This window comes from Lactuca sativa, chromosome 2, assembly GCF_002870075.4.
Source record: "Lactuca sativa cultivar Salinas chromosome 2, Lsat_Salinas_v11, whole genome shotgun sequence".
Taxonomy (NCBI): domain Eukaryota; kingdom Viridiplantae; phylum Streptophyta; class Magnoliopsida; order Asterales; family Asteraceae; genus Lactuca; species Lactuca sativa.
In genome coordinates this window covers 57,126,582-57,140,317 of record NC_056624.2, presented here as the reverse complement: position 1 = coordinate 57,140,317, position 13,736 = coordinate 57,126,582, and the positions used below count along the sequence as shown (strand labels likewise).

General features: G+C 38.4%; 1 protein-coding gene across 1 annotated transcript; it reads right to left on the bottom strand.

Moving 5' to 3' along the window:
- Positions 1–6,902: 6,902 nt before the first annotated feature.
- On the bottom strand, positions 6,903–8,360 carry LOC111907136 ((S)-8-oxocitronellyl enol synthase CYC2). The gene is made up of 2 exons (XM_023902925.3): positions 7,601–8,360; positions 6,903–7,522 (listed from the first exon to the last, which is right to left on the bottom strand). The coding sequence occupies exons 1-2, from the start codon at positions 8,278–8,280 to the stop codon at positions 7,057–7,059; spliced, it is 1,146 nt and encodes a 381-aa protein (XP_023758693.1). The 5' UTR covers positions 8,281–8,360; the 3' UTR covers positions 6,903–7,056.
- Between the last annotated feature and the right edge of the window lie 5,376 nt (positions 8,361–13,736).

The window sequence follows — 13,736 nt, the reverse complement described above, 5'->3', positions numbered from 1 at the left end:
CCTGATACAAGCCTCCAATATTCAAGCTTAAAGCACCAAATACCCTTCTCCAAGCTCTAATTCACTCAACAATGGTGTTTTCTCACGAAATCATGGCTTCTGGAACTCAAGGGGTGATAAGGAGGCTGGGGAGGAGACATAATGTTCTTTATATAGGGCTCAACCTCCGGATTTAGGGTTTTCTCCACTCAACACCAACTCGCCGAGTCCATCCATGCTACTCGCCGAGTTGGTCATTTAACACGCGACTAGAGTCGCGACCCTACTCGCCGAGTCCACTCGTGGACTCGCCGAGTCGCTCCTTCCCATTTTACTCTTTTAGCCCTTCAACTTTACCCTTGCTATTCCGGGATGTTACAACGAGAGTTTCAGGATTTGATGCAGACCACTGAGACTGTGGCGGAGATAACCACCAAGCTCAGGGAGAGGGCTCTTCTTGTACCGCAGTACATCGTAGATGAGGAGATGAAGAAAGCCCGATGCCATGAGATGTTGAGGGATGACATCAGGGAGTTCGTGAGCAGATCCAGCTGTGAGACACTGGAAGATATGATTTCTCAGGCTAGAGAGAGGGAAATCGATTTGGAGCCGATCCGGAAGAGGAAGCCGGATGAGGTTCAGGTAGCTGCAGGTTCGGGCAAAAGGTCCAAGGGATCGGATTCGAGATCGAGGGATTATCAGGACCGCAGTCGGTGCGGGAAGTGTGGCATTGCGGACGGGGGTGCGTGCAGGAGTGGTAGCGGTGGTAAGTCTCGCTGTTTCAAGTGCGGTCGGACTGGTCATTTCAGCAGGGATTGTACTGTTACCACCGCACAGGGATCAGACTTGTTATGTTTTCATTGCCATCAGCGGGGTCACAAGAAGGCCCAGTGCCCCAGTTTGTTTTCAGCAGGGCGGGTGATGACACCTGCCCCTGCAACTTTGAGGATCACAGACGGCCGTCAGGGTCGTGCAGAAGCGCCTGCGGTAGGAGGCAAAGCTCTTCAGATGACTACCTTAGAGGCGCGATCAGCACCGGACGTTGCAGGTATGCGATTTCCGTTTTCAGTTCTTTTATTTGTGCATGATTATATTGTTATGGTTCTGCATCATTATCGGTATGAGTATTTTATTTTTCGAGCGGTTGATTGTGATCGAGTTATATGCCATCTGCATACCTTGGATATTCAAATGGTAGTAAGGGGATGTACCCTATTGGAGAAGGCTACATAGGATGCAGTAACTGTAGCATGCTTGGGAGGGACTTGGTATGTCTCGCTAGATCGGGGTTGTATAGTGTTAGAAATGGGCTGGTTAGATCCCTAGCTATGGTAAGCATGGGTCACTCAGCAGATTGATTATGGAATGGTAGCAAGGAATTCTTTTGAGTATTGAGCAACAAGGGGTAAGCAGGATCGAAGTGGGGTAGAATCCTACGAGTGTGCAAAGGTAGGAGCACGCAGATCTAGAATGAGTGTGCGACCTCCGAGAAGGAAAAGAAGTAGTTCAGCATTTGATGGACTGAGGATTTCAGGGTTGGAAGTTTGAGAAACTCCCCATCAGCTAGTGCGTGTGATGGTAATGGTTAGTATGTGGTTGGGAATTCAGGTTATGGATCGCCCGAAGGGCTCGAGGGAGTCGGAATGAGGATCTTGGGAGCTAATGGCACATGGGTGCCTTTGTATTAGCAGTTAGTGGTGGAAGTGTTGCAAGACTACAGCTAAGCCGTAGCATTCCTTAGTAGCTTCGTTAGCGGAGTTGCGACGAGGCCCCTACCTCCTAGCGGTCAGATAGGGATCAGGAATGGGTAGTGGATGAGAATGATAGGGAGTTTGCTTGTATAGCCCTAGAAAGGTGAGACTTTGGGAGAGGCCGCTCCAGGATATAGTTGGGTGAGACCCGTGGGCGAGGCCCGTGAGTTTTAGCAGCATAGGTGGGACCTGGTAAGGACCTTAGTGTCAAGATAGGGGATCGGGGATCCCAGGGAAATTGTAGATCCTGTAGGGCAGGATAGATTGAGCATTTTTAGGTGGTCAAAGTTTCTTCGAAAGTCGTTGGGAGCGACTAGTAGTTGCGTTGGGTCAGCTACCAGTGGGAGCCGGTAATCCAGACATTGATAGGTTGGTAGGGACCAGGGTGGTCTCAGTTCATCCGGAAGACAGACAAGGAATAGCAGAATATTCAGTCAGTAGTACTGCGGGTAAGCAGTGTATGGTGGGATTCAGTTAGTTGAATCGAGGGGTGCTCGACACCAAGTTTTGGCAGAGAGGAGTGTCAGTGGTTACTGACGGTGATGACCCGTACCGGGATTAACGGGGGTGATGGAGTTGGTGAAGGATAGGGCCTTCACAGTGACAGAAGAAATAGTTGGTTATGGAGCTTTGCCTTGGGAAGGCAAGGAATTGTGCAAGGAAAGAAGGGGTGAACCCCTATAGGTTCAGTGCAGTACTCGGTGAGTACCAGAAGGATTGTCGGTAAGTAAGTTGTGTTCCCAGGATGTTCAGGGTCAGGGTGACTCGAGTAATTTATTCGCAAGGATTTGTGTTATCCAGAATGACCAAGCGGGAGGCCAGCAAAGGTAGACAGCTGGTGTTGGATTAATTGGTGAGTTATTGGAGGCAGATCGCAGGCGGTGGGCCATAGCAAACTTCGAGGACGAAGTTTAGTTTAAGTGCGGGAGAGTTGTAACACCCAAAGTTTTGAAGACCAAGAAAGGAAAGAAAACCCTAAGTTTAGGGGTCGACTCGGCGAGTCCGAGCGGGATCCGGGTCGAGGTGTAAGTGACCAACTCGGCGAGTCGGCCAAGTGGACTCGGCGAGTCTGGTCTGTGCAAGGAAAACCCTAAATTCGGGACTTGGAGCCTATTTAAGCGCCTCATCCTCTCCCCTAGGGTTCCTTTACTGCCTCTTTCACCCAGAACATTAAACCTTAGCCGCCATATCCTCTATTTGAGCCATTTGCTGCCTTAGAAGGTGCATTAAAGCTTGGAGAAGGAAGAAGGAACTTGGAGGAGCAAGAAGGGACCATAGATCTGGGATTGTGAGTTCATTCTGAGCATTTGGAGGTAATAAACTAGTTCCTGGACCCTTTTGCACCTAGATCTATGTGTGGTTGTTGGGGCTTTTTGGCCATAATGTTGTTATTTTGAGTTAGAAGCCAGATCTGAAGTTGCTACTTCAGATCTAAGCATATTATGGTCTTGAGAAGCATAAAGTAGCAGCCCTTGAGTTGATTATGGAGCCTCCTTTCCTTAAACCCTATTTTGTGGTGTATTTTGCCTAGATCTCCTTCTCTACACGTAAAGTTTGCAACTTTACGTGAGGAATGGGCTTGGGAAGGGTAGATCTACAGTTTGGAGTCCATGCATGACTCAAAAGTGCTCTGCATGTATGGAGATCTAAATGGACTCGACGAGTCCTTTGAGTGGACTCGGCGAGTAGCATGAAGATTTGGAGAAACTCGACGAGTGGGATGAACAGCTCGTCGAGTCAGATGAAGTTGTGCAGGAACTCGGCGAGTTAGATGAACAACTCGGCGAGTCTATTGAAGGTTGTCTTGGACTCGGCGAGTCTGTTCTTGGACTCGGCGAGTCAGGTCGCGAAAACCCCAAACCCTTCGAGTTGAGACTCGAATCAGTGAGTCAAATGGAGACTCGGTGAGTTGGACAGATCAGGACTCGGAAATCGGTAGACTCGACGAGTCATGGACTGACTCGGCGAGTCGAGTCGCGAATAGGACTCTGAACATATGAACTCAGCGATTCAATAGGGTGACTCGGCGAGTAGGGTTGACCTGGAAGGTTGACTTTGACCAAGACTTTAAACTTGACCAGAGTTGATTTGGTTATCTTTCGGGGGTCAGTTAGACTCAGTGTTGCATTGACATTGGTAGCTCGGGTAGCGAATGGAGCAGGAGTTCAGAGAGTTGTTGGGCAGCAGCTAGTAGGTTCATCAGCCAGTTTAGCCAGTACAGGTGAGTTTCCCTTTGTATGAATGGGTCTACGGCCACAATGTCGGCCCATATAGTTATGAGTAGAAGACCCGGGGGTTAGCCCTAGGCACAGTATGCTAGTATGATATTCAGGACGAGGTCCAATGACAGAGGGCGGGTGCCCAAGGAATGGTTATGTGATAGTTTATACTTGTTGTCTATGTGATACTTGTATGTGCCTGGTAGGGAGGTGAGTGTGGGCGAGGTCCTGTGTCTCACTAATTGCAGAGTGTGGATGGTGTTCCGCATCTCATTAGCAGCAGATCAGGGGCGAGGCCCAAGTTAGGGAAAGAGTGAGTGGGGGTTGGGCCCGTATCTCACTATCAGTAGGAGCATGGATGGGGTTCCATGACTGATCAGTAGAGTTCGGTTGTTAGGACCGGAGGGTAGTCAGACGCCCCAGAAACGTCTGACAGTATGTGATGATATGTTTATATGCTGGCAAGTTATGTTATATGTGATAGTGGTAGTAGGAGGGGGAATAGTCCCCAAGTTCGGTCGTTAGGACCGAAGGGTAGATCGAACACCCCAGATATGTCTGATAATATGTTATGTTATGATATTTGTGATAGTAGCTGAGTGTGGGCAAGGCCCGTATCTCATAGATAGCGGAGTGTGGGCGAGGCCCGTACCTCCATGAGTGTGGGCGAGGCCCGTATCTCCTAGCTGATTAGTATATGATTGTATATACTTGTATATTATGAGTTAGATGTTGAGTGTGGGCAAGGCCCGTATCTCTCCGAGAGTGGAGTGTGGGCTAGGCCCATATCTCCCAGATAGTAGAGTGTGGGCGAGGCCCGTATCTCCCGGCTAGCGAAGTGTGGGTAGGGCCCGTATCTTCACGAGTGTGGGCGAGGCCCATATCTCCCGGCTAGCGAAGTGTGGGCAGGGCCTGTATCTTCACGAGTGTGGGCGAGGCCCGTAACTCCTAGCTGAATGTTGTATGTTATATGCTTGCATGGTATGTGGTATGGTGGGGAACTCACTAAGCTTCGAGCTTACGATTTTCAGTTTTGGTTTCAGGTACTTCCGGTAGCGTAGGGAAGAGCTCGGGGTGATCGCATGGCACACACCATAGTTTAGACTGCCTGAGAATGTTTACTCTTATAACGAACATGTATTTTGGAAACTAATACTCTGTTTATGTTTTGAAATGATGAATTTGCTTAAAGTAATGTTTTATTAAAAGAAATGTTTAGTCTGAAATTTTGGGACGTTACAGTCAGAGAAGAAGAAGAGACAGGCCAACGCAAACCTTAAATCACCGTCTCCATCTGAAGTGTCATAACACAAATGCTAGATCGCTGTGGTATCCCTTTGTCTTTTTGGATATGCGTCTGGAGGTGGCGATTGGAGGTCTGGAAGAGTCACACAGGTAGTGATGGCGACTTTGCGAGGTAACCTTTATTCGGCGAGGCGGTGACATCAGATGTCGCTGGAAGTGGCTTCAACATCGATGATGGTAGTCAGCGAGGTTACCATCTCCAAAGGTGGAGATGATGATGGTGGTCGTCGATTTAACTAACAATTTTGGGTGGGTATTATCGTTGGAAGTGGCTTCACCATTAAGAGTGGGGAAAATGTAGGGCCTCTATTTTTTTTTAAAAAATGATAAATAAAATAATAAAAACATTAAATTAATTGAAAATTAAAAACATAAGGGTATTATCGTCATTTTAATACGGACTAAGTTCGCAATAAAGTCGTCTTTGAGAAATGAAGCATGCCAAGTTAAACCAAATGAGGAACTACCAAGTTAATTTTTGAAAAAATAGAGACTAAACACGTTTTCTGGCATGTGTACGATGGACGATTGGTGTAATCAACTCTAATAAATGAAGATTTTTTAACCGCATATCATATTCTCATTCAACTTGTCAAATGTAATTTTATTGTTATTTTGAATTAATTTTTTTTACACATGTCATTTTATGAATTTTCCTATTTTATTAAATTCTACATAATATTTTAATATAATAAATTCAATAAATATATATCAATTTTATTAATCGACTTACCGTCTAATTTCAATATTCTCAAATTAAAGTTCATTAGTTTTTATTTATTTATTTAATTTGTTTGTTTAAATTTAAAAGATAAAAAAACATTTTAATTTTGATAATTTATTATTTTTTTTATTTTCTTATAAATCCATAATTCTCAAAATCTTTAGACCTTTGTATTTAACTTTTTTTTTTATTAATTTATATAACAATAAGACTAACAGCTGGTTTACCCATATAATATGAAGAAGTAAGGAGAAGAACTTTACACCTTATTCTCTCTTATTATTAAAATTCTCTCTTATTATTAAAACCGAAAAGAACTACAACTACAATTTATATGCAAACAAAAAACTAACATTCCTAGACTTATTCCTAGACTTATTGACCAAATAAAAAATTCCTAGTTGGACTAAACTACTAATTTTTCTTATAGACTTAACTTTCCATAATTAAATTAAAGTATCCTAGAAACCTTCTAAGCTTCCGGATTATTGCTAACAGCGACTATACCAAAATCAGTATGTATTCATAATGCGAACTTTCCACCGTTTGAACCAATGTTACCACCTCAATTTGATACAATGCTTATATTACTAATCCAAATCATGCACCAAAAAATTTGAAAATTAAAGAACCAATCCGGTGATGACGATGGAGAAGACTTGGATGGAGATAAATAATTATAGTTTATGATAGAATTTGAATAATTAAACTTTGTATTGATTTAATATTTTATAGAATTTGTATGTGTTTATTTTATGAAACTTTTGGGAAATGTTGCAAAACTGTCGTTAAATCTATGCAAAGTTTTCAGCGACGACAATTGTCCTCGCTAAATATGTTTAACTTATGATATTACTGATAACTTTAGCCACATGCTAAAAGTAATCATTTTCTTAAATATTACTTTTCACCATTATATGTTATCATCGCAACAAATTATCGATTATTTTATTTCATAAATCAGTAGTACTGCATTTGTTTGTAACAACTTGGAACATAAAGTAATTACACATAGCCCATAACTAGCGTATTTATTCCAGCAAATAAAAATGATCTACAGTCTATGTCTATGCAATGCCTATGGAAGAATATTCATTTGCTTCAACCTCTCAACCCATACCACGATGCTAGCAAGTGTATTTTCAAACCCAAGAAACCCAAATTCTCTACTCTTGTTCATGCTACAAACATGTTGAAACTCGAACTTTAAAATTGCATTAGATGCATCGACGCAAGTTATCTCCTCCAGCTTTGTCTTGTACAATCCATTTTCTTCAACGATTCTATCCCAAACTTCTCCTTTATCCTTCATGTAATCAACAAAATCAAACTTGGCTCTCTCATCAAATGGCACAAACTCAACATCAAACGCATCACAAAGCACTCTCCATAGCTGTTTCCATGTAAACACATCACCATTAGTGCAGTTAAAAGCTTGATTCTTAGCTTTGTCAGTCACCGCAGCCCATATTTGCTGCTCGGCTAGCACTCTAGCATCACTCGTATCCCAAAAGTGTTCCCAGCAGTACTTATTGCCAAAATACCTACAACATACATACAAACAAAAACATATAAGTTAATTTAAGATATGATTCAAAGGAAGATCAAGATAATTTGCATACCTGAATGGATGGTTTTCCTGTTTACATATTAGTGCATAGACTGAAAGCGTGAGAAGTTCATTAAAGAAACTTCTTGATGATGCACCGATGATTATGGATGATCGATGTATGGAGTATGTAAAGGATTCTGGGTAGGAAGCTACAATGTCTTCCAAAGCATAGTAGAAGTTTGGAAATGGTATTCTAGGGTAATCTTCTCTAAATGGTGGATCATGAGGAACTAGTTTAGCTGAAAGGGAAGGGTCAAAAACAGGACCCATATATTGTTTTGTTCCTGTTTGCAATGTCACATGCTTGAGTTTTGAGTCTTGAGAGGAAGTTAACGCGTTAAGGACATTGGAAAGCATAGTAGAGTTAAGGGAAATGTTAACTTCTTCACTTTCATTAACGCTTATAGCAACCCAAAAGAGATGGGTGACTTTGGAGGAAAGTGGAGAGAGGAGTTTTTGTGTTTCTTCTTGGTTTAGGGTGTCCAGAATGAGGTAATTGTTAAGAAGAGAGGATGGGAACCACGGTGGTAATGACCGCCGTGATACACCATAGATTGCCCACGGACCACCTAATGCCGTTGGCTTGTTTAAGGCTTCCGTTAAGGCAACACCCACCATGCCGGTGACCCCAACAATAAGAGCCACTGGTGAAGCAGGGTGTCCTTCCTCCATTAATGTTTGCGTATGCATGTGAGAGAAATAGATATAGATGCATAAACTTTGGTTAGAGAGATCACTTATATAAGAGTAGACACTCTATTTCTTTCCCTAGGTTATAACCGATATAGTTGATAGTAAAAAAAAACTTATAGAATAAAAAAATACTTTATTTAGTCATATAAGTACAAACAAAATTTTATAAATAATAATTGATGTATGTATAAATAATATTTCAATTAATTTAAATTAATGACGATAAACGATCCTTATTTACCAACCGCAATCATATATATAGTTTTTAATTTTCTAAGTTATTTCATTATTTGTTTATGAGGTTTCTTCAAAAACTTTCTAACTCCGATATTTTTATTTACCGGGTTATCAAAAATGAAGATCCGTCTGCTTAGCATATTCTTAATCAAATATAATTGAAGTAATTAATAATTATGGTGTGATAAAAGGATTTAATAAAAAAACTAATAATCATCAATAAAAAAATAAAACAAATATAAAAAGTTTAATAATGTAGATTTTCAAACAAAGAGACACATTTTTTTTTAAAACCGTAGGTTAGTAGTTAAAAGTTAGCATTATAAAATTGTTCAAAATCAAGTTAAAACTCGAGATCTCCGATTTAAAGGAAATGGGACTGGTCCCACATATTATCATGTAACTATGCTTCTCTACTTATGTTTGCTTCAACTTTTTTTAGTATGCTTCTCTACTTATGTTGATTCAATTTTTTTTGTAAAGCAAGAACGTTAAGATAATTTTTGACGTCTTATCAAAATTATTGATGATTATGATTCATTGATTGATTGATATCGCTACGTACGGATATGAAATCAAAATAGATTTATATGATCGAAAACTTTAAACTTACTCATGAGAAAATAATCAAAAAAAATTTATCATTTTGTCTTAAAAAACCATATCTTTCACCTTAAACTCTTAAACATATAATCCTTCTTAATAAATGAATGTTTTTTTTTGCCAAATGTCAATCTCTTATGAGTTTTGACACTTGTAATTTTGTGATATTTTTGAAATAAATATTATCCACTTGTCAATTTTTGTTTTTTTTTTTTTTTATTTATTTTTTTTTTTTTTAAATTAAAATCATATATACTTATATACACTACAAGAATAATGGGCATTAGCGGCGACACATAACTTTCGCGTTATGTGTCGCCGCTAATGCCTATCGACCCCGATCCGCGTCGAAATATGAGGTGAAACCCTAGACGTTGATTTTTTCTCTAATCCAAGGAATGGAAATCGATATCGTACATACCAATACCGGCGACACCAATAGCGGCGACGGTGTCGCCGCTAATACTCGAAAATTTTGACTGCCAAAGTTTCCCCCCAAAGTTGTCGCCGATAATACTCAAAAATTTTGACCATCAAAATTCCCCCCAAAGGTGTCGCCGCTAATACTCTATATGTCGCCGCTAATACTCTATATGTCGCCGCTAAAAGTCGTCGCCGCTAATACTCCTCGCAGATATAACCTCCTTCAGCTCCTTCTTCCCTCTTCTGTGAACTCCTCTCTCTTTATCACCACCATGCTTCTCTGCCGGATTACACACTACCACATGCTTTCTATATCTTTATTTTAAATTTTGTATGTAGAATGTGTATTTTATATATGTATGTGTATTTATATGTGTATTTTGTATGTATTTGTGTATTAGTATGCATATATATACATATATATATGTGTATATATACATATATGTGTGTTTTCATATGTGTATTATGTATGTATTTGTGTATTAGTATGTGTATCATGTATGTATATGTGTGTTTGTATATGTATGTATATGTTTTTGTATGTGTATTATGTATGTATTTGTGTATATATGGATGTGATTTTGGTTATATGTTTTTATAACGATTTTATATTTTTATAACAGTTTTTATAATTTTATATAGTTTGTTTTGTATATGGAAAGAATGTTTTAAAAAAAATATTAAAATAAGAGAAAACTACAATTAGCGGCGACACTTTTAGTGGCGACGGCAAGTATTAGCGACGACTAGCTTATTAGCGGCGACAATACTCATTAGCGGCAAAAGAGTCAATAGCGGCGACTTTTATCATTAGCGGCGACAAACTGATCAATAGCGACGTGACAGTACCAACGACATGTCGCCGCTATTAGTATTACCGGCGACTTTTGAGACTTTTGCCGGCGACTTTTGTCGCCGGTAATGACATTTTTCCTTGTAGTGATACGTAAAGTATTGAATATCATATATATGATATTAAATTGTAATAAATACATTTTTTCATTTTTATTTTAAAGTTGTACATTAAAAAATATTTTATGTTACACTTTAATGTTTAATTTTTCTTTAAATCAATCCGTATAATATACGGGTCTCACACCTAGTACGATATTATAAGTTAAAGATTTAAATAATTTTAATAGCTAAAATAAAAAATAATTTCAAAAATATTTGTAAAGAAGTTTATTAATATCTTTTTTCTTTAAAACCAATTCCTACTCCATACAATATAATGTTGTTTTATAAACTTACGGTCATTTATATATATACTAATTTTGAATTAGATGTTGAACAGTTGTGACTTCTAATTGGTTCAAAGATTTTATTTTTTTATTTATTTTTTGTTTCCTCTTTAATATTTTTTTGAGATGCGCTTTACACCTGTATTTGGTTTAAAAACGTTGATTTACACGTGGTGCCACCGCTTCCAATGAGATACGGACAACAGATACCCACCGCTTCGACCGCTTCGATTATTGTTCACCGTCTCTCTTAATTCACTGCTTATCCTTTAATCGAATAAGTTGGTGACCCAACTACAGACGGAATGAGAGAGAGAGAGAGAGAGAGAGAGAGACGACGACGACGACGACGAAGAGGGTGAGGTCGATCTATTCGACTGATACCCATTCTGCCGCTTCACCGTTCTCTCTCAGTTTACCATCCATCTCCACCGGGGTTAGTTAATCCATTTGATCAGGTGATACGTTCTTTCTACAACCCTCTTTATCTCCCACCGTTTACTCTTCCCACCGCCTCCAACCCCTTTTATCGTCGCTGTACCCGTTGTTACTTTCCTCAATTTCTCTAAAGTTGGAGTTGAAGACGATGTCAAAATTGCCTGTTCAATGCTTTCAATGACATTCGAACCCTAGCTGATTGCCTTCAAAATTTCGATTATTTCACTTGCAGATTCATTTCAAACACCGATTTTGTTGTTCTTATTTCTTGGTGCGACAACGCTAATTTTGGCTAACAACCGACATTGATTTTAAACTTTTTTTTAATTCTTTTTCAGTGAACATTCTAACTTTTACTTTTGAACTTTTAGCTTCCATTAGATCAAGGTTGTGGCGAGGGGATGAAGCAGGTAAGCTTTTAATTCAAATATGTGAAAAAATGTTCTTTTTCAAGAATAATATAGTTATCAGCTTTCAAATATATTCAGTGCAATTCTGATCTTTCTGATGGAATTGCCTACAAGGAATTTGTGTAGTTATACGCTCTGTATTAGATACTTCTGATAGTTTTTTACTAATAACAATCTGATAGAAACAAAAATTAAATAAGTTTGCCTATTAGTTGTTACTTTCTTACTGTTTCCATCCTCATTAAGGAAATTTCTTGAAATATTGACTTCTGAATGATGCAACACAATGGAGAATTTTGGTGTTCAGAACTTAAAAGTTGGTCAATTGGTAGAATTTACAACATTTGAGAGAGGATTCCGTTGTGCTTGGTTTAGATGCAAGGTAGTTGTTGATAGTAGCCAAATAGTTCCCATTTCTAAAGCTGATATTGGTCGCACACATATGTGGTTAAAAAGTACAGTTCCTCTAGGGTAAGACTCGCCTCTTTTAACTTTTTATTTTTTTATTTTTATTTTTTTAATGGATTTGGGATTTTGTATTTGGAAGCAGGTGTGTTGTTGGTCGATCCACGGTGAGTGTTAAGCTGGAGCTACTTCCATTGACTGGTGGCATTATTACTCTAGATTCTTTACGGGTTAACAGTTGAAAAAGGTAAATACGCATTCTGATTCTAAACTTTTTTTACTACATGATTATACTATAGAATGCCAAAGGGCTAAGTGCGCATCTATGCAAATTTTTTAAATTGTTGTTTTACCCTTTCTGATTGCTAGCTTAATAACACCGCAGGTACAAAAACGATCCAGAAATCTTGGCTATGACAAACTCAGGCTGTTGGAGCGTGGTGACAGGTAAAATTTTATATCTATAGCAATAGTTACTATTCTTGATTCCATTCCAATCTTGTGTTTGACTCTGGAATTGGAATGATGGCAGGTCAAAGGGAAAAAAAATACACTGCTGTGGAGAAATGAAACACACAACTTAGGTATATTGACAAATTTTGGAAACCTTTTCAATGTTTCATTATTCATCAATCCTATGGAGGAGTAGGTGAGTTGGTAAATGATAATTCAATTTACTAATGCTCATATCCATTAAATATAAAAGTTAGTAGTTTCGCTCTATTTATTTATTTATTTATTTTTTAAATTTTATCGTTATTGATTGATTGAAATTGGTTTTTCCTTTCCTAATAACTTTAGGTGTATCTGAAAACTATAATCATGTGTGTGTTTGGCGTGGAGTTTTTAATGTTTGAAAAAAATAACTTACTTTGGCATTGAATCAAGAAACAATTTCATGTAGTTTTTATGTGTGTTTTCTTCTGGAGTGGTTTTAGTGTTTTCAACTGGTATTGATGAAATCAGGTGAAGTTTTCTTTCTCACTTTTCTGTAAGGGGCATATTTGTAAATTTAACTTATTTTGATGCAAGTTATTACCAGATCTTAAGTGGTGGCAGAAACTTCTCTAATGTCTCTTTTTAGATGGAACTATAAAACTAAAATGGAGAACACGAGTTCTTTCGGTAATGACCATATTTCAATGGTTAGTATTTTTACTCATCTAATTTTTATTACCTTCTATTCTTAATTGTTTCTTCATTTTTGTTTAAATTTGGTCACTTTTAACTTTTGCTTCTATTTTTTCTGAAAAGAGAAAAGACTTGGACTGCTGAAATCATTGCTAGGAGAAATTCAAGATTGGCGCAACAAAACTGATGAAATTCCATCTTTTACATTGTAATTTCCTCTGAAGCAAAATCGTGATGCTTTGCTTTATTCTATTTTGCATCTAAAAAAAGTAATTTCAAGATTTTAGATTTCAGTTCATTTTCAGATTCTTGGTCATTCACTTGGTGGTTTCCATTTCTTTGGCGTTTCCAACCCCGCAAAGCGGGGTTCTTCCCTAGTTAATCAACATAATCAAATCAATTATATATATATATATATATATATATATATATATATATATATATATATATATATATATATATATATATATATATATATATATAAACCCTCGCTCTTGAAACTGATCGACGATAAACAATCCTTATTAACCACCCATACACCACCACCACCTATCACTACACACCA